Source organism: Typha latifolia, chromosome 14, assembly GCF_019914945.1.
Source record: "Typha latifolia isolate L0001 chromosome 14, TyphaL0001v2, whole genome shotgun sequence".
Classification (NCBI taxonomy): Eukaryota; Viridiplantae; Streptophyta; class Magnoliopsida; order Poales; family Typhaceae; genus Typha; species Typha latifolia.
The window spans coordinates 9,572,754-9,592,961 of record NC_133099.1 but is presented as its reverse complement, the minus strand read 5'-3'; the positions used below and the strand labels follow the sequence as shown (position 1 = coordinate 9,592,961).

Genomic DNA, 20,208 nt, shown 5'->3' with positions numbered 1-20,208 from the left:
ATGAAGAAATATGCAATTTACGAACCAACAGCTAAAACTGGATGATTTCAGAGAAATGAGAGAACTTGACCTTAAAAAAGGGAGATCCAACATGCACATAAAACCAAAACAGAGCATGCCAGAATGAATAAAGCGTGAACAGTCATAGCATAAGCAGAATTACACAATTGCACAAAGGTCCACTGCCTCACAGCAGAATGAAAATTATATGGGAAACAAATCATATGCTGACCTGAAATCAAGGAGCATTTACTATCCTCTACTAAGACAGCATTTTATTAAGATGATTACCTTCAGAAGAATTGGAGCCTCGTACAGAATATAAATATTTTAGAACAGGTACTCAATGTACTCAAAAGGACTAAAAAGAATCAACTTATGCCATTTGTATTCTAAGGATTACAAGAAAATCAACAATTACAGGCATTGTGTAACAGATGGAAATACAAAAATATGGAAGCTGTTGATAGCCATTGTCAACATTGCTGCAGCCAAGCAGCTGCTGCTACCCTTACATAGGGATAAAGTTATTGCACAAGAATGAAAGCTGGAACAAAATGATGACCTCATGTAGATTCAACAGAAAATAATTTAGCTTGAAAACCATTAAAAGCTAGTTTTTTTTTCCTCCCCAATCTTAAGTTTGAACAGTTATAAATATTGCATACAGAGGAGGATAACTTGCTTATCAGCAAGAGAGGATGCAGCACATTGTTCTTGTGCTGGATATTATAATCAATCTCCAAATATCAGCTTTGTTTCTCCAAATAAAGCAAGAATATATATATATATATATATATATATATATAAAATGATGCAGGAACTATGATGTCAACAGATGAAGCTACATGCGGAGATGAAAATATCTTCATTTTTATTTGCCTTTGTTCCTTGGAAAGAATTAAATGATGACCATAACAATATAATCTATTGAGGTCATTTTCTCTGTTTTCTTCATGCATATTAGCCTATTAGGGTACAACAATTCTTATGTTAAATTTCTATACTTGATTATAAATGTTGATTTATCACTGATGACTAATTGAAGATGCCTACTTATTTATTTATTATAGCAAGAAGCAGTTCCAATTTGTCAAACGACTACAGTTAAAACAATAAACATGCACACAGCACACATATCAACATCTCATACTACTGGAAGATTTGTTATCCACTATACCTGCATCATGTTGTTTAATAGGGAACTACAACTTGTTTCGATATCACATATCTGTCTCCCTGTATTCAGGCAGTATAGCCACACAACCATACTAAAACCCCAAAGAATGCAAGGTAGAAGGGACCCCTAGATCTAAGTAATTCTGGACTTGGACTACCATTGAGAACCAAGAAAACTTGAACATAACATTCCAAACTTTCCTAAAAATCTTAAGGGCTAAAGAATCATCATTTCAGATTTCTTCAAACTAACAGGCATAAGTGATACACACAAATGCAAAGCAGAAAAAGTATGGGAAACATTTGATCATAAAAATATCTTAAGATCTTATAGGTTAAAGCATCAGGACATCAACTTTTCAAACTAACAGGTAGGAACAAGGGCAACAAAAGAAAATGTGTATATCATGCAAACAAAAGGCCATTGTCATACCTACCACCAAGGCCAAAGAAAGATAAAAGAATAAAGGCATCTGTGATCTGACATTTGAAAAAGAAAAGAGTACATATGAATGTGATACAGAAAGCTGGCTAAGTGATGACAAATGATTCAGAAGCAAACTTCCCTTCTAGAGAACTTGGGTTCTAATGTATTTGCTCTAGGTACATTTCATGCTTGAAAACCCAAATCCAAAATGCTGGAATAAAGTTTCGCTTTTCCTTTCTAATGTTTAAATCTATACTTTATAGTCTACCAACCTTTTGAGGTAATGTAGAAGTCACTTTGAACATCTTCAGGGGTACCCTATAAAACAAATAATATTTAGATTAGTCATTTGGCTTCACCTTAATTGTACAGGAAAGGTGATACTTCGGATGGAAAATCATAATTGTAATCCACAATCCTGGGCAAGTCAGAGAACTTGCTTAGCCACTTGCATAATTTCATTGACAAAAGATAGCAATTGAGGTGTAGCACAACAGCTCAAAATAAACTAAAATCTAGACTATTGAAGAGCAAAATGTAGAAAGATATATAATAGAGTTCCTCCATACCTTCCTGAGATATTCATGATTCAAAATTTTCCAACTAGTATAATTGGTATGCTCTTATCCAGCCAGATTTCACATGCTATGAGAGCAGAACTAGAAAGTGAGACTTTCTGTTTCCACCCTATTATGGAGTTCATCAATGTAATTCTTAACTGACAGCATTGTTATAGATTGAAAGTTAAGATACACCACAGCATGGAAATCTAGATTTACAGTGCGAGATAGAGATGCTAAGGGAGCAGTACATTGAAAAGCAGATACCAAGATCGACTCAATGCATTTCAAGGAGAAGATACATAACAACGAAGAGACTCTGTACCGACCTCTCAGGAAAGATATAATTCCTTAAGAAATTTTTGCTGCAAAGATGAAGAAACAGGAGAACACAGAATAAATGTGTGGAAAAGGATATGCCCAGGTACATATGAATCCTTAAAGGTTGAAATAGAGATCATTACAGTAATCATAGCATCATTCCCCTTGGAGCCACATGCTATGTTTTCAGCTAATATTGATTCATCCAGACAACAAATAAGCACTTTCTTATTGAACTGAAATGAGTCAAGCGATTAGAGGATCAACTGTTTCAGTGTCTCTAAAATCTGGAAGATTTGAGCTTATTGAGAACTTCAACCACCGGGTCTTTTCCACATGCCTCAGACAAGGTTGCAGTATAAATCCAAAAAGCATTGCACTGAAGCTGACAAGCATTACTTTAAAAGAAGCAAAGGCCAGGACAACACAAATAAGAATAGTAGGCGGTATAACCATCAAGATGGCACCAACAGTCCCTATAGGAATCCTGTAAGGCCGAGGACCAGATGGGTGTTTTATCCTCAACATTATAAAAGCAAGAAATTCTAAAATCATTCCGAAACAATATAGAAAATTCTCTGCAGCAACAATCTCTTGAAAGCTCATCCAGGACAGCAGAACAACACCAGATGCAGAGAACAAGATGCCCACAAGTGGGGTACCATAGCGAGACCTCTTGCTAAAAAATTCTGGTAGCATCCCACGTTCTGCCATCCCTAGAAGCTGATAGGAATCACTGCTCATTTCAGCAACAAACATGCCCATGTTAGATAATGCTGAAGCCCCTTGCACCCACCATCTCAACCAAACCCCACCAATAACTTTTGCCAAGTCTGAGAAATAGCCATCAGACCACAACTCCCTGTCAAGAGGAACAGCTCCTGTACCGGTCAGGAGGGGATACAAGTACCCAGAAACAACCAAGATTAGTGCATAGAATAATGACTTTGGCAGAGTTCTCTTTGGGTTATCAACCTCTCCAGCCAAAGTACTGATCGAGTCCCAATAATTGAGATTCCAAAAAAGTGTATTCAGGTACAAGTTCCAATCTACATTCTGCAAGTCAACTGCTAACCATCTGGAAGGTTCAATTCTAGGAATGGCTATCAACCCCATGCAAATGAAAGGAAGGATTGAGAATACCCCAAGGAAAACAGCTACCCATCCAACTATAGTCAAGCCTCTATAATTCATATAAGTTAATGCTACCGTCAGTATTAACACTGCCAAAATCCTCGGCATGCCTCCCCCTAAAGCTGGAATACCAGACTTCAAATAGTCTAGAAAAAGAACCGGGTAGAGAGCATTATCAATGACCCCGCTAAGCCATTTCATCCAACCTTGCTGAAAACCCCAGAAAGGGCCCAAAGCAGAAGCAACCCAGACAACATAGCCTCCGTTCTCCGGAAACATCGTGCCCATTTCAGCAGTGATCAAAGCTTCTGGTATGCTCCAAATAATTGGGAACACTAGAAAACCAAGGATAGCTAGGAGAGGCCCAGCAGCCTTAACGCTGTCCTCTATCCCAAAAGGGCCGCCGGAGACCTCATAGAAGATCAGGAATACAAGGGGTATGACTGAAACCTTCCGAAAATTGTGCTCCCTATAAGCTCCTTCGTCAACGTCCTGGTGCTCAACACTATCATAATCCCCCATAGGAACACAGAATGCTTTACTGCTTGCTATGTTCCTAAATTTCTGCATGAAGAGACCCACAATTACCCTTCTTTCTTCAAGGACAAAAACGGTAGACACTGTCAAATAAAAGGGGTTATGAATAATTATACTTAAAAATTCGTCAGACCATGAGTTTTCATTCCCTCCCATATTATTTCTAAAAGTCTTCTCATTACAGAGTTACTATTAGCGTTAGGGGACCATGAAATGATGCAATCGGAGCACCAAATGACGGAGATTTTTCCACCATATCTTCAGAAAGAAGAAAATTTTGTTCATCACCCCAAGCAAAAGACGGTTCCTTTTCTCATGGGCGATGTAAAACATCACATTCAAGAGAAAGATTTAAAAAAAATATATTCCAATCAATACCGCCGAGAAAGAAACAAACTTAAAACAGACAGATCACAAAATAATTTTACGATACCCATCTAATGAATCCTTCCAATCGAGCGCAAACGCAATTAACAGTACTCACCATCTATTTGTAGAGCCTCCTCGGGCTTTAGCTCTCCATCAATCGCTCTCTCTCTCTCTCTCTCTCTCAGGGTAGAAGTAGAATGGCTTCCGGAGTACAGAATATAACAGAGAGAAGGAGATGTTCCATCATCGCCTCATCGGGTCGTTTTTCTGGGTCACTTTTCAGGTCCCGATACCAAATAGGCCTCAATTTCAAAACGTGTGAGACAAAGGCCACGTGTACGTTGGGAACGCCTTGGCGTTGGAAATATCGAGAAGGAAACGTTAAATCTAGACGTTTCCCCTTCGTCTTTTCGTTCCCAGTTGTCGGTGGGTCTGTAGTCCCGACCTCATCTTCTCCTACTAGGTTAATAATCCGTAGGTATAATTATGTTAACACTCCCTCCACTGTCAACCATAAACTAACTAACTATACCTCTAATTAATACATCATAATATTTTTAATTTTAAATAAAATAAATTAAAATATTAAATATCTTACTCTATTTTCTCTCCTATTCTCTCCCGTGGCCTCCCATCCCACACCAGTAGTGCGGCCTCCCCTCCCACGCGGCGTGACAGCGAGCTCGCCATGCCTCCTCATTAGACATGATCAAATGGCCTAGCCCGCCCATGCTCGGCCCGATCCGGCCCGGTTTGGACCGGGCTAAGCTCGGCCCGGACCCAGTTAGGCCCTGACTCGGCCCGAGCTCGAACTACCCATGGGCGGCCCGGGCCAGCCCTTTGCCCGCCCGACCCGGCCCGAAAGCCCGCCCGACCCAGCCCGAAAGCCCGCCCGTTTAGCCCGCAACTAAGCCCGCTCGTCTGCTACAGTGCTTTGCTCGTTTGCTACAGTATTTTACTATTGCTACAGTAAAAAATATTTTAGTATTATACCATTTTGCATTATTTTAAGCAGACTTTTAAATTTTTTTAATTTTTTTAAATAGAGGAATATAAATATTTTTTAAAAAAACTAATAGTTAAAAAAATTCTAAAAATAGCTGAAATATGGGTTGGGCCGAGTGATTTGTGGGTTGGGCTAGCCCGGCCCGGCCCGCTCGGTTATCATGTCTACTCCTCGTCCCACGCGCAACACAGCAAGAAGAAGAAGAAGAAGGGAGGTCTACCTAAAACAGGCCCTGTGTCATGACGTAAGCCAAGAAGGAGCAGTGGCAATGGTGGTAGAAACTGAAGAGACACGTCTGGCGATCGTCGAGATAGGTGACAGGCGTGTGGACAACCTTGAGGTGGCCATGGAAATGTGCCCTAGTGAAGGCAGACCAGGGGCCGCCAAGCGGGGGCGGCAGGCCTAGAAGCGCCCTCACATCCATCATCAAGATATGTTTAAGGCTTGAACTTGGAACTGTCGAGGTGCTCTGAAAAAAGATGCACTAGACAGATGTAGAGACTTGAATAGAGAACATAACCTGGATATGTTGATTCTGTTAGAGACCCATATCAGCTGGGGGGGAGCAAAGAAAGTCGCCAGAGCCTTGGGGCGATGTTGGAGTTGGTTTGCCAGTCCGGCGCTGGGGGCCTCAGGTGGCCTTATGGTGCTCTGGAAGACGGACTTAGGCTGGGTTGATGCAGTGGCGGTATCCCGCTATGCGATTCACCTGGTGATTACTGGTCGGAAGGTGGGAACCTGGATGTGGACAGCTGTGTACGCAAGTAATAACCAACGTGCGCAAACAGAATTATGGGAGGAGTTGGCCTCTCTAAGGTGCCTGGAGGTGCCATGGATCATTGGAGGAGACTTCAACGCATATACATCGGTGCAGGAGAAGAAGAAGAGAGGAGAAGTAGAACTGGGCCCGAAGTGTAAGGCCTTCAAAGCATTTGTCAAGAACACCGGGCTGTGTGACCTAGGATATGTCGGGAGTCCGTTCACTTGGTGTAATAACCAGGCTGGAGACAACCGTATCTGGGTTAGGCTTGACCGGATGATGGCTAATGCTAGATGGGTGGGGGAGAACCCACACTGCACGGTGTTCCACCTCGACAGATCGGCTTCTGACCATGCTCCACTGCTCACAACTGTGCAGATCAACCACGTGAGATCACCGCGTCCGTTCCGGTTCGAGCTGCTGTGGTTTGAGTATGAAGGATGCGGAGAAATTATAGAGCGTGTTTGGAGGCAGGGGGATGGTACCAACCCTATGCTTGCCTTCATGCAAAAGATCTCCCACTGTCATGGAGAGCTTAAGAGGTGGGCCAAACAAGGTGTGGGTAACCTGGACCAACGACTCAAGTGTACCATGGAGAAGATTCTGGAGATGGAGAGCAAAGATGCTGCAAGACCGTTAAGTGCAACGGAGATGGCTGGGTTGAGATGCTTATACAACCTGAAGGCGGCCATCATCAGGCAACTAAATCTGAAATGGCTACAGAGATCGAGGCTGCGCTGGGTTGAAGAAGGCGATAGAAATACCAAGTTCTTTCAGATTTCGGCGACAATCAGGCGCCACCGCAACCGGATCCCCGGCATATGGGATACAAACGACATCTGGATACATGAGCCGGAGGATGTCAGCAGGATGTTCGCAGAGTTTTATCAGTCCTTGTGGGGTAGGGAGGCAGCCACCTCTCAGTCAGACGAGGACTGGCCGGCGCTGCCGCAGCTGGCCAGGGAGGATGCTCAGAAGCTGGAGGCTACTGTGACCCAGGAAGAGATCAAGGCTGCACTGTGGAGCATGCCCCACGGGAAAGCGCCGGGGCCAGATGGCATGCAAGCCGAAGTGTACATCCAGTTCTGGGATATCATGGGTGCAAGCCTGATCCGGGCTGTGAATCATTTCTTCACGCACTCCTCTCTTCCGAGTGCATGGGGGCAAACCTATATCACTCTTATCCCTAAGAAAGACCACCCCACCCGGGTGCAAGATTACAGACCGATATCGCTATGTAATGTGGCGTATAAGGTCATTGCGCGAATCCTTGTGGGTCGGCTCAAGCCGGTGTTGCCATCCCTGGTTGGACCAGAACAGGCGGCGTTTGTAGCAGGGAGGAGCATAGTGGATAACACTCTGGTGGCGCAGGAGGTGGCGCACTCCATGACAGCCGACAAGAGCTCCCCTCCGGTGATGATGGCGAAGCTCGATATGGAAAAAGCTTATGATAGGGTGAGCTGGGAAGCCGTCGTTGGAACTCTGAAGAGGATGGGTTTCCCGGAAGCCTGGCTGAAGTGGATATGGGCCTGTATTGCCTCGCCGATGTACGCCATCATGATAAATGGGCGGCCGTCGGAGTGGATCAGACCTCACAGAGGGCTACGGCAAGGTGACCCACTTTCCCCGTACCTCTTCATCCTCGTGTCTCAGCTGCTATCTGGTCTACTCAACAGCAAGGTGGCGTCGGGAGAGCTGCTAGCCTTCAAGGTAGGGGAGGTGCAAATATCCCACTTACTGTATGCCGACGATCTCCTGATCACCGCGCAGGCGTCGCGGACCAATGCGACCTGCTTCATGGAATGCCTTCGCCGGTACGAGGACCTGTCAAACCAGAAAGTGAACCTCCAGAAATCTGCGCTCTACCTTCCGAACTGGTTACCCAGGGTGCAGCAGGATGAGATCAGCGACAGGCTTGGCCTGCCAATTGCGGGCCTTCCCTTCGTCTACCTTGGGGTCATCATATCAGGCTGTCGAGTGAAGATCAAGGAGCACCAAGCTTTGGTAGAGCGGGTTAGAGGGAAACTGGCGAACTGGAAAAGAGGCGTGCTGTCTACGGCGGGACGGTGCACTCTCATCAGCTCCACGCTCCTAGCAATCCCGGCCTACTGGCTTGGAAGCACTTGGATCCCGGACGCGGTGCTAGAGCAGATCAACAAAATTGCTAGATCTTTCCTCTGGGATAAGGCCTCTGGCCCGGGGTTGCACCTGATCAGCTGGGAGACGGTTTGCAGTCCGAAAGCTGTCGGCGGGCTGGCAATCAGAGATCTCAAGAAAGCACGAACCGCACACATAGGGAAGCTGGCATTACAGGTTCTGAATAAGGAGAGCGTACCATGGGTAAGCCTCCTTATTGCTAAGTATGGCCTTCTCGATCCTTGGTCCCGCATGGAAGGGAGGAAGGTATCGTGGCTTTGGAGAGCTGTCTGCGGGGTTGCTAGCAGCATGAAGCTCGGTCTTAGGAAACTGATAGGCAGTGGTAGCACGACCAGCGCGGTGGCAGAGCCTTGGCTATCTCCAATCCCATGGTGTAGACAGCCGAGAATTATGAATGGAGGCCTTTTGGATGAGCAGGTCACAATACGGGACTTGCTTTGGGCCAAAGATGGCTGTGGCAACGAGATAGTCGATGTGGTGGGAACGGGCGGCATTCGACATTCTCGTCGTATCAAGCCGGGGTCCGTCATCTCCAGACCATTGGATTTGGTGGCCGCACCCGCAAGGCACGCCAACGGTGAAGTCCATCTATACCTTCCTACGACACAGCAGGGGGGATATCTGGGACGAGATGGAAGCAAACTATGGAAACCTGCAGTGGCGCCGAGAGTTCGCTCCTTCGTGTGGAAACTTGCATGGAGGAGACGCCCCACCAAAGCCCGGGCTCGGTCATTTAGGCCCGAGACACGGGGGCGTGTGCTCTGTGTGAGGTGCATGAGGAAACCATAGACCATTTGTTCTTCTCATGCGAGATCTGCCTCGAGTCTTTGGGATGAACTGCAGGCCTGTACGGGGGGGCTGGTGGCAACGGTAGAGGAGAACTGGCTGACTACGACCTGGAGTGTAAGCCAAGCGGAAGATGGGAAAGTGAAGGCTTTCATCGCTTCATTGTTGTGGTTCATATGGAAACAAAGGAATGCGGCTACCTTCGGAGGTGGGAGAGAAAGACCTAGGATAATCGCGGGAAGGGCGATGTTAATGGCCAAAGAATATGCTAGGGAGGAGAAGGTAGCGAAGGCGGTCATGAGTAGGATGAAGGCCAAATGGCAAGCGCCGGGCCTACCAAGCTAAAGCTTAATACGAGATGGGTCGTTCGAGGCCGACGGTTATCAAGGGGGTGTTGGCATGGTCCTCAGGGATGAGACTGGCAAGGTTCTGCAGCTGGCATGGGAGCAGTGTCCGAATGTGAATGCTTTATATGCGGAAGCGTGGGCGGTCGGGTCGACCTCCTGGTCGGTGGGCAAGGTGAGTCGGTTAGCATTGGAAGTCGACTCACGGGAGCTCGTTGGAGTCCCGCGGAGAGAAAAAGCTCCTCCGTGGTGCATCGAAATATCATGGAAGAATGCCATGGCCTACTTAGTGAGTGTAGGGAGTGGAATGTCAGTAGCATTTTTAGAGAGGCTAATAGGGTGGCCGACGGGGCGCGAGGCGGGGGAAGGTGGCGGGGGCCCGGGTGGGGCGGACCCGAGCCAGCTCCTCCTCCTGATCTTTGTACCATCTTGAGCTCGGATAATCCGGGTTAGCCTGCTAACCCGGATCCGGCCTGCTGAATGAATATTATATTATTTCAACAAAAAAAAAGAGTGGAGAAAGAAGATTAAATATAATAATTAAAAAATTAATTTTTTATTATAATATTTTTTAATTTAATTTAATTTAATTAATGGGTTGCGTAAATATTACCAAGGCATTTAGGTTATTTTAAATTAATTATGTCTGATATAAGCTAAGTCGCCTAATTTTTTTGACAGTATTTTAATCGAAAGGTGACATTGAAATTTTTAGGGTGTTTAGGGGTGATATTGTAATTTAAAAAAGGTTTAGGAGTTCCTATAAAAATCGATTATATTTTAGGGGTGTTCACGTAATTAACCCTAATCCTTATCGTCTTCTTCTAGCTGATGTGTGGTACTAGGGGTTTCTCTCCCTCTCTCCACTTCAGTCCAGTTTCCACTACCTTCTCCCCTTCTTCCTCTCCATCGCAACGTCGAAGGAGATCTTCCATGGCAGCACGTTCTCCTTCCTCGTCGATTTCATCAGCGTTCTCTCCAAACTGTTCGCATTTCAGGTCTGGTCGCCAGGCTGCCTACGCCACGCCTCCGGCGTTTGGTTCCACGCCCTACGGTATGAGTAGATTCCAAACTTTTCCTTCTTCATCTACGAGAACTTGTTAAATTTTCTCTTCAACTTTTCTTTTTTCGATCATAACTTATTCAACGCTGTTGGAACGGTGAAATTCAATTGATTTCATTTGGAAAATGTAATTCCACAATATAATCCTAAGACATCCAATTACTAGAACAATTTGCTCTTATGAAGGATTGCAACTTTTTGTATCCTTCCGTAGCAATTAAGTTACCTTAAACTCTAGAGTCCTGAATTTATTCTTCAGGAGCTGTCACTCCAAAGTAATTCTCTTGCTAGATACGTACTTAAATTTCGCATCCTCCTAATAGGATTGAACTTTTCAAGTGCGACGCCAGTCCGCCACACTTTCCATTACATGAGTAGCAAGTTCCATTCATCCCATTCTGCTGTTCTGAATTCCTCTTTTTTTTTCTTTTTTCTTTTGATAGAAGCAGTGTACTCTTAGTAATATATTACGTCTTCCGATTTTCCATCATCAGTGCCTACAAATATTATAGTCAAAGAAGCTACACGTCCTTTAGGAGCTCGTGTAACCTGACACAGTTGTTGTTTTATGAAGCTCTCAATATTGCTGGCACTCACTTTCTAAGAGACCTCCCCAAACGAAGGTTCCTGAGGACAATCCAAAAAGTTAGTACTGCTGCAGTACCTTCAGTAGAGGAAATTAAAGAGTAAGGCTTCTTTTTTGCATCTGTACCTTATAAATGTTTGCGATTGATCAACATAGTTATGCAAATATAAGTGCTGTTATGTTCTTGTTAACTTTCATTTGTAACATGAGTTCTTCAATCAATAACAATCCTCATTCTGTGCCCAAGCTTTTTTATGTCTTCCACATTTTGCATGTTTTGTTCTATGACTAAGGCTTCTCAATCTTTTCTTTCTGTTAACCAAGAGCATATGAGGATATAATGAAAAATAAAGTTGCACATTCTGTGCGCCTTTTATATGGATATAGTATGGGATCCAAAGAGCATATGAGGGCATATTGAAAAAAAAAAAAAAAAAGAAGTTTGCATATTCTGTATGCCTTTCATATGGATATACTATGGGATCCAAAGTTTTTTGCATTGTGGGATAGCATGTTGTGCTCGTCATTTAGATATGTGTGTAGCTAACTGTTTGTACTCACACTGTTGATGAACATATTTGACGGACAGCCCAGTTAACTCATATGTGGTAATGGTGCAATGTATAACACTCTAAGTTTTGTCTACAAGAGAAAATTTTGACCCTTTCTTTTGCAAGTAGAATGCATTGAAGCTATTGATTCATATTATTTTAGGATAATGTCATAAAATTGATTTTTTATTGCCTCTAATAAGTTGTTCAAGGCTATGTGATTAGTATCTTCCTCTGAAGAGAAAGATAATTACTTCTTGAGGTTCACCTCTGGATTCTTTGTTACTAATTGTTTCAGGTTCTCTCTTCCTACTTGGGCTGATTTTGAACTAGGTGTTGCTCCTGTTTTCTGGAAAACAATGAACGGTCTTCCTCCTACTTCTGTAAGTCAGAAAACCAATCGTTTTAGGATATCTATAGCTATTCATCAATAAAGAATATGTCTATAGGTACTATAGTGTTGCTTATGATCCATCTAAATTTTGACAGGGAGAAAACTTAACAATTTTCTATAATCCTGCTGCAAACAGTTTGGCCTTAAATGATGAGTATGGTGTTGCATTCAATGGTATTTGCATCATTAGAAATTGATACTTCTAGACATACTATGGTTAAGTTCAAAGAAATTTCAAATGAAGATCCTAAAATTCCAGGTGGATTTAATCAGCCGATTATGTGTGGTGGTGAACCAAGAGTTATGACATGGAAAAGTAGAGGGAAAGCTGATCCCCCCATATTTACTATAAAGATACGTGTCCCAAAGCATGGTCTGTATTCATACTTCTGTTAGTTCCTTTGTAAGATGCTGCTATGTGACTGATGACTTCTTTGTCAAATTATTGCAGCTGTTAACCTTATTTTTTCATTCACCAATGGAGTTGAATGGGATGGTTCATACAAATTGCAATTCGAAGTTCCGAAGAATTGGAGAAACAAACCAATGAGCTTCTTTAATGAGGTAACTTCTCGAGTTATTAGTCCCGTATAATAACAAGTTTTTTGAGTAACTATCGTTATCCCGTGTCCAGTAGAGCACGGTTTCTTTTGACTAGATGCTCTCGAGTTATCTCATGTACCTCCTTTTCTTTTGAAATAATGGAAGTGAAGAAGTTGATGTAGACAAAGTAGTAGAAGTTTAGGCTCTCTAAACATGCTTCACATACTGTCTTCACTTAATCTTAAGCAGCTCTATTACCATCTTGCCATGAACAGTATGTTTGAGAATTGCTTGATCCTTGACTTGAACAACTTCTCCAGAAAGATTTGACATAGATCTAACCTGGCTTCATCAGATTTATATATGCGCTGAAATTAGCTAAATACCTTCCAGCCAGGTCTGTAATTCGTCCATCCAAACTCATTCTGATCCCATTGCAGCCTTGCTTTTCCTTTATCAAGTCCATCATCTGACACTGATGAGATTTAATAAAGCCGCAGGCAAATTAGGCAACATGGAAACTTGGCACGCTTGTTTTCCAAGAATATTATATGCTGCAAAGCTTTCCAAATCTATAACAAATTAGTTTAGTTTATTAAATTTTGGGGGCATATCTAAGAATTTGGTAATTTTAGGTAATACCACCAGCTATTGACTGTAAATCTGTAACTATGAAATTGAGAAATTCTTCTCAGAGATAGATGATATTGTCATGGTTCAGAATGTGCTTGTGTACTTTAGCATCATAAGAACCCACAAATGATATTGCCACAATCAATTCTTGTTGAGCTTTTACTTTGTTTTCCTTGTACTAGTAGTTGGTATTAAGATGTTCAATAAACCTTGCATTTAGGGTCTGGCAGAGGAATTGAGCGCAGAAGGTGCCTGTGACAGAGCAATCTTTCCGGATTCAAATAATGTAATTGCCAGTTGTGCAATCGGGAGCTTATACTCTGAGGGAGTAAGTTGCTATCTGTCTTCATTTCATCCTATTAAGAAACTGAAGAGAGCATGGTGTATTGGCCATTACATCTGCTCTCTCATAAGTTCTGAACTTTGACCATTTCCTCTCTCTTTTTTTTTTTCTTTTTTTTTTGGTCGAAAAAGGGTGACCGCTGCAAGCTGAACCTTTTGCCTGGATGCATGGATCCAAGTTCACCACTGTTCAATCCTTTAGCAGATGTTGATGATGGCTCTTGTCTGTTGGACTCTGATTCGGAAGAGGAATGAGATCCATCACAGTTTGATGGCTAAAACAGATAAAGCTATGTATATAATTCATATAGATAGGCAGCCATACCAGATTGTGCATTTTGTGAAGGAAGAGAATTATGTGCAGGAAAAGAAGAGTAGATCTGAAGATATTTGGTTAGTTATGTGAAGGAAACTCTGAACAGAGAGGAGGAAATTGCAGCACAACCTTAATGTTCACTTATGATCTGTGTTCATTGGTCGAGCAGATCTCTATGGCTATCCTCAAAGCAATTATTTTGTCTAAAATATCTTGTATTGGCAATTGATAAATGTATGATAAAAATACCATTTAAAATCTGACTAATGAGGTGTATACATAACTATATATATATATATATGGATGGTTATAGCTTGACTCTAACAACTGTTGTCAATTTTCATATAGATCCCCTCATTATTTTTTGTGATTCATTAACCCTTTAATTATAGAAGATCTTAGAAATGCCCATTTGATAATTATCTATTATATATTTTTTTTTGTTAATAAATAATGTGGGAGTATCATGTGAATTAATGTTAGTCTTGCAGGAATTATTTTATCCTTATTTCAAGAAAATAATTCAATTATTCGAGTTTGCTATCAATAAAAACAATAAATTTAAAATAAAAATGATCATTTATTTATTTACTTACGAAGCAAGCTTTTTTATTTTTTTATTTTTTTTACCTTCCCCTACTACTCATAGTCATAGATCGTATTCGTGGATCAAGATGGGAGGCGCATGATAGTACGAGTAATTGCTGCGTGCTATAATACGCCAGAGCGGTTGGGTGGTTACGTATCCTAGGAGGTACCTAAATGGGCCGGCCCTTTCTTAATCCCAATTTGGGCTCACTCACGTGCATCGCACTTGCAAACAAATGGGCCCCCGTATCTTCGTCATGACTCGCGAGAGCGAGTCGTGGCCCTCCATCGCCTTTCCAGAAGATCTAGGCCGTCCATGCTAGGGCTTCCGTCTCCGCCCACTCTCTTTTATTCCCGCTTCGTGAGGGCTCCCTTCTAAAACCCTCGAGAGCTCGAGCGTCTCCGTCCCTGTGATACTACTGCGGCGCAGTTAGGGTTCGCGGTAAAGATCTCCTCCCCTTCCACTTGGATCCTTCGTTTCCTTGATCCTCTTTGTACATCTATTCTTGCCTAATTTGGGCTTCTTTAGTGTTGAATCTACCCACTTTACCTCTTTTCGATGTTGCCGATGGCTTAGAGATTATGGATATGACGCTTTGATTTGATCGCAGATTTGTTCGCTTCTTTTGTTGTAATGATCTTTTAAAATGTCAAACTTCCTTTCCCTTTGTAATAACTTACTTCTTCAGTTGATCTAAGAGGATTTAGTACTATCGGGGTTTGTTTGTTGAGTTTGTATGTGGGCAGTGATTCATCTGGTTTGATGGAGTGCTTTTGTTCCATATTCACAAGGAGCAATTTACCAGTACGTTGATTCATGCGGTGGCGTGATGTACTTCCAATGTATCGCTGTCTTCAGTTACCTTATAAGACCGTGTCAAGAAAGAAATGCACTTGATTATGCCAAAGTTCAGAGCTTAAATCACGTCGTCTTTTTGGCTATGTAGCTGTTGAATTTTTATTGAAGGCATTAGGAAATTGAGTAATCAAAGCATGACAAGGAAGTGGGCGAATTTAGCCATATAAGATCTGGCTAGCATTGGTCGCTATTTTAGCATGATTTGTTTCAACTTAGAAGCATTGAGCTCTGCTATGAACAAGCACTTGATATATTTGTAGTAATATTTAACAGACTTACGTAGATAAATTTTCATAGGCATGTCTCTGATTGCATAATTTGGAAGGTTTGAATATTTGGCGTGATATATTTAGACTGTTATTTAGATGTAAACTGGTCATGTGAACTAGTCATTTCTTTCAAGAGTCTTATTAGCTCTAACACCATATAACAATGACGCCAAGGGTAATGATGAGGGCTATGCCATTGTTAGTTGATCTGAATTCGTAAGCCTAATTTTAAAACATTTTCTGTTTGATGCATTGCCAGAGAATCATTCTGCAATTAGTTGTTTTTTTGTCTAACTCTGAAAGTATCTTGTTGAGTATATAAATTTTTCAGTCCTTTATGTTAATTTTGAACTCATAGAAGAAAAAGAAGAATAAAGAATCTATATAGCATTATCTATTATCTACTTTTTTTGTTTTTTCCTATGTAGGTATAGAGTGAGTTCCTTTGATATTCTCTATTCTGACTGCATTTATTTATAATTGTTCAGGAATTGAGCAATGGTGAAGCATAACAATGTTGTGCCAAATGGGCACTTTAAGAAGCATTGGCAGAATTATGTCAGGACTTGGTTTAACCAACCAGCACGCAAAACTAGAAGAAGGATTGGTACAGTCATTTGATTCTTTGCTTACCCTCTCTCTTCTTATTCATGTGTGTGTGCAAAACAATCTATATGCTATATCTATGATTGCATTATTTCCTCATGCAACCACACAAAAGTTTCCAATGAGATATGGATACTGCATTTATTTTGTAATGCGGTCAATGCACTTGTATATGTCTTCATATGCTTTACTCTTTGCCACCTTGCACATGATCTAGGTTCATTCTTTTGTTGCATAGTGGGTACATGAGCTTAAGAAAATGCTGACATTACATAAGTTAATTCAAATTTTGAGCTTGCAGATGCAAGTTTTTGATGGTGTCATGTATGCCTTAAGCCGCTAAAGTTCTCTGATATTTGCACTTATATGCCTTCGGGTAATTCATGAGTTTTAATTCATATTACTCGAAATAGCCTCACCCATGTCCATACATGTCTGATCCTCTCCAAACATCACTGCAAAGACCCATTTACTTCATAAACTTGTCCTTTTATTTCTCATCTTTCTTCTCCTGACCCAGTTTTGGTGCCAATATAGGAGATTCTTCCACCACCAATATGCTTCCTTCTCAGTCTTCACCTTGCCACATGACTTTCCATCCCATTTCTGTCAGCCGCTGTTCCATAATTTAATCATCCTTCGTGTTCTACCCTTAACCATCCTTCAATTATTCATGTTCGCTCAAGCTGCTATTAGAGGTCTAACGTGAGGGAATAGAGTGTAAGTTGCTGAGATAGGATGGGGAAGAAGGGAAGATGGAGGTTGAACATGAGGCAACTTTTGGTACTTAAAACTGTAAAAAACTGAAAGTTAATCTCTATAGTTCAGACTAAAAATTCCAGATATTTCAATGCCATGCCTGATTGTCTTGAATAATCCTTACGGATGTAAAATTGGAACTGTTGACTTCTCTTGGATATGGAAGGCTTATATATGAATATATGCTTGTAGGTATAAGCAGATATCCTTATGTGTTCTAATGCTGATCTTGTTGTCTGTCTTTTGCTATGTGGGTGTTAGTTGTTGGTGTTTGATTTCAAGCGTGAATTTGAATTGTAAGCTTCTCTTATGTTTTTTTGTTCTTTTCTCTTTCATTCAGCTCGACAAAAGAAAGCTGTGAAAATTTTTCCACGTCCAACTGCTGGTCCTCTCCGCCCTGTTGTTCAGTGTCAAACTCTCAAGTACAATATGAAATCTAGAGCAGGGAGGGGTTTTACTCTTGAGGAACTGAAGGTAACTCTGTTAATTTTCTTTGATATGTTATCAGGGTTGTTTTTTCTTAACTACATATATTTATTATTGGATGCCATACTTTTATTGATGTTTAGAATTGTGTCATTCCATAGGTTCATGAATTATTTTGAAATGTATAAACACCCTCGAATAACCTAAAAAGCTATCTACTTTTAACATCTAATTGAGATGCCAATTTCTCAGATGATGGTAAATGGGATGAATGAGTAATCCTCACTAGCTGGTCAAATTTCTATTTACATTTCTATGAGCAAGAATTTTTTGCAGCTCCAGTGTTTTATTTGTCCAAGAGCTTTTGTCCTTTTGTAGATCCTATTTGTTTGAATTTCTACTTAAAATGCTTGTCACTGATGACACAAAATTAGGATGTATTTTTCTCGAACTTTGCTAGACTCAATTCTACAGACATTTTTGCTAATTTTCTTTTACTTGCTGGTTTTGTATTATATAATTGCAGGTGGCACTTATTTCAAACTTTGTTAACCTTAAGTTAAGACATTTTTGCTAATTTTGCTTTTACCTACTTTTTATTATTCCATAATTGCAGGCAGCAGGTATTTCAAAGAAGGTTGCCCCTACCATAGGTATTGCAGTGGATCATCGCAGGAAGAATCGATCCCTTGAGGGTCTCCAAGCTAATGTCCAGAGGCTGAAGACATACAAAGCCAAACTTGTTATCTTCCCAAGACGTGCTCGCAAGTTTAAGGCATGGCTACAAATTCTTTCTGATTAAGTTGTATACAGTAAGCTTTTTACATATCTGACAACAAATTCCGTTCTCAGGCTGGTGATTCTGCTCCGGAGGAACTTGCCACTGCCACTCAGGTCCAAGGCCAGTACATGCCCATTGTCCCCGAAAAGGCATCAGTTGAGCTTGTGAAGGTCACAGATGAGATGAAGGCGTTTAAGGCTTATGGTAAGCTTCGAGTTGAGAGGATGAACAAACGCCAGGTTGGTGCAAGGTTGAAGAAGGCCCAGGAGGCAGAAAAGGAAGACAAGAAGTGATAGGATCTAAACCATTCGGTGCTGTTATATTTATTACTTAGAAACTACCATCCAGGACTTGGCATTTTATTTTGGCATCCGAAATAGAGACTAGTAGGAAATTTTGATGCATCTGATTTGGCCCTCGCCTGCTCAATTATTCTGCGACGGAAAATACTATTTGATTGCAATTTGTTCGAATTTGTTGGTTCCTTTTCTCGATTCAACTCTTACGGAATTTACTGCTTGTAGATGCAGTTGCTTACGAAGTTATGCTGGTTCACTTAGAAATGATTGATTGATTCTCCTTTCCGACATTAATAATGCGATGCATTTATTATTATTATTATTATTGATGCTCCACTCTGTCATAAAGAATCAAATGTTTCTTTTGACCTGGAATCCTAGATAGCGCTGTCGGCATTAGATTTCATTGAAGTACTGTAACATATCTTTGCTTTATTTAAAATTCCGATGGTCATCGAAGTAGCCTCTTCTTGTTTGCAACTGGTTGTACATCTGTGGTGAATTCTATTAATTAGTTCGAGTTCCTCACAGCAATCTTCTTAGTTCACTTTAGCTTTTATTTTATTTTTCCCACAACGTTGCTGCTCCATGGAAATCCACATCCCTTACTCTTTGATTGCCATAAAGTTAGTCAGATTTGGAGCAGATATCTTCTATTGGTGGCCTATTCCTTGCGGAATATTCTTAAGCTGGTGGAGTATAAATTGTTTTCATAAAAAGTATGGAATAAGAGGAAGAATATAATATTTTTCATATATAAAAATAATGAAATAAGAGGAAGAAGAACACTATGATCTCTTTCTAAAATAAAACAATAAAATTAACAATACTGTGAGATATAATCGACCTCTAGAAGAAGGAAAAAAAAAACATTATGAAAATATCTCTAAAATAATTTAAAAAATACATTAAACCTTTTTTCTTTTTATTATCCATCCTCCTTTTTTTTATATATATTTTAATAACTAAATACCTTTTCATTTATAGTTATGATTATACCCTGTATGGTAATGAGCATACTACTAAACCTTTGAATTACTCTTACTCCGAGAACAAAATAAGTGGCTTCTGACTAATAATCACCCAACTCAAATAATTATTTTCTTTTCTCCAAATTAACTACTCACTTATCTCATATTAAAAAGAGACAGGGGAGAGAGATCTGATACAAGATAGTCAAAAGATGCTCTTTTTGTAGGCCACTTGTCAGATCTCCAAGTGGACATGCAAGTGACAATGACTGTTCTCTGTTACCCAAACTGATTGAAATGGGCTCCATTGTTGTTCACTAAGAGCCTAATGACTTATTAGATCTCAAGATTACGGGGAAAGAAGAATCTAAGCAGTGAGCAAAGTCTAATTCGAGAATTAATTTTATATGAAATAGACTAATTCACCATCCATATATTTATAATTACAATACTATAATAAGAGCATCTACATGGAAGTAAAAATTTATTAGTGTCCTATTCATTATCTTATCACAAGGATAATTAAGATAAAATCCATACTATATTGAGTAATTATTTTATTAACCTATTAAGCCACTCTCATTCAAATGCTATTATTAAAATGGATCCCTTTTACAACTTAAAATGAGAATTTAATTAAGC

The 20,208-nt window shown here is 40.9% G+C and overlaps 3 protein-coding genes across 5 annotated transcripts; 2 read left to right on the top strand and 1 right to left on the bottom strand.

Moving 5' to 3' along the window:
• Positions 1-2,314: 2,314 nt before the first annotated feature.
• LOC140800745 (probable polyamine transporter At1g31830) lies at positions 2,315-4,795 on the bottom strand. Of its 3 annotated transcripts, none has more exons than XM_073155562.1 (2): positions 4,643-4,778; positions 2,315-4,241 (listed from the first exon to the last, which is right to left on the bottom strand). In XM_073155562.1, the coding sequence occupies exon 2, from the start codon at positions 4,189-4,191 to the stop codon at positions 2,734-2,736; it is 1,458 nt and encodes a 485-aa protein (XP_073011663.1). In that variant the 5' UTR covers positions 4,192-4,241; positions 4,643-4,778; the 3' UTR covers positions 2,315-2,733. The 3 variants fall into 3 exon arrangements, with proteins under 3 accessions (XP_073011663.1, XP_073011665.1, XP_073011664.1); XM_073155564.1 differs by having other exon boundaries at positions 2,419-4,185; positions 4,643-4,795; XM_073155563.1 differs by having other exon boundaries at positions 2,419-4,217; positions 4,643-4,790.
• A 5,579-nt stretch (positions 4,796-10,374) lies between these two features.
• On the top strand, positions 10,375-14,335 carry LOC140801432 (protein POST-ILLUMINATION CHLOROPHYLL FLUORESCENCE INCREASE, chloroplastic). The gene is made up of 8 exons (XM_073156553.1): positions 10,375-10,634; positions 11,218-11,329; positions 12,079-12,163; positions 12,270-12,348; positions 12,434-12,547; positions 12,626-12,738; positions 13,571-13,678; positions 13,825-14,335. Exons 1-8 carry the CDS (start codon positions 10,412-10,414, stop codon positions 13,945-13,947), a joined length of 957 nt encoding a protein of 318 aa, XP_073012654.1. The 5' UTR covers positions 10,375-10,411; the 3' UTR covers positions 13,948-14,335.
• Positions 14,336-14,929: 594 nt separating this feature from the next.
• LOC140801012 (large ribosomal subunit protein eL13z-like) lies at positions 14,930-18,769 on the top strand. The gene is made up of 5 exons (XM_073155990.1): positions 14,930-15,038; positions 16,213-16,331; positions 17,430-17,563; positions 18,132-18,290; positions 18,368-18,769. Exons 2-5 carry the CDS (start codon positions 16,223-16,225, stop codon positions 18,587-18,589), a joined length of 624 nt encoding a protein of 207 aa, XP_073012091.1. The 5' UTR covers positions 14,930-15,038; positions 16,213-16,222; the 3' UTR covers positions 18,590-18,769.
• Positions 18,770-20,208: the final 1,439 nt, after the last annotated feature.

Excerpts from the sequence above, each read along its gene's own strand:
- LOC140800745 (XM_073155563.1), bottom strand. The coding sequence starts at position 4,191 with ATGCAGAAATTTAGGAACATAGCAAGCAGTAAAGCATTCTGTGTTCCT.
- LOC140801432 (XM_073156553.1), top strand. The coding sequence starts at position 10,412 with ATGTGTGGTACTAGGGGTTTCTCTCCCTCTCTCCACTTCAGTCCAGTT. Across the intron at positions 11,330-12,078 it reads TCAGTAGAGGAAATTAAAGA|GTTCTCTCTTCCTACTTGGG; the intron begins GTAAGGCTTCTT and ends TAATTGTTTCAG. Across the intron at positions 12,349-12,433 it reads GTATGGTGTTGCATTCAATG|GTGGATTTAATCAGCCGATT; the intron begins GTATTTGCATCA and ends CTAAAATTCCAG.
- LOC140801012 (XM_073155990.1), top strand. The coding sequence starts at position 16,223 with ATGGTGAAGCATAACAATGTTGTGCCAAATGGGCACTTTAAGAAGCAT. Across the intron at positions 17,564-18,131 it reads TTACTCTTGAGGAACTGAAG|GCAGCAGGTATTTCAAAGAA; the intron begins GTAACTCTGTTA and ends CCATAATTGCAG. Across the intron at positions 18,291-18,367 it reads GACGTGCTCGCAAGTTTAAG|GCTGGTGATTCTGCTCCGGA; the intron begins GCATGGCTACAA and ends TTCCGTTCTCAG.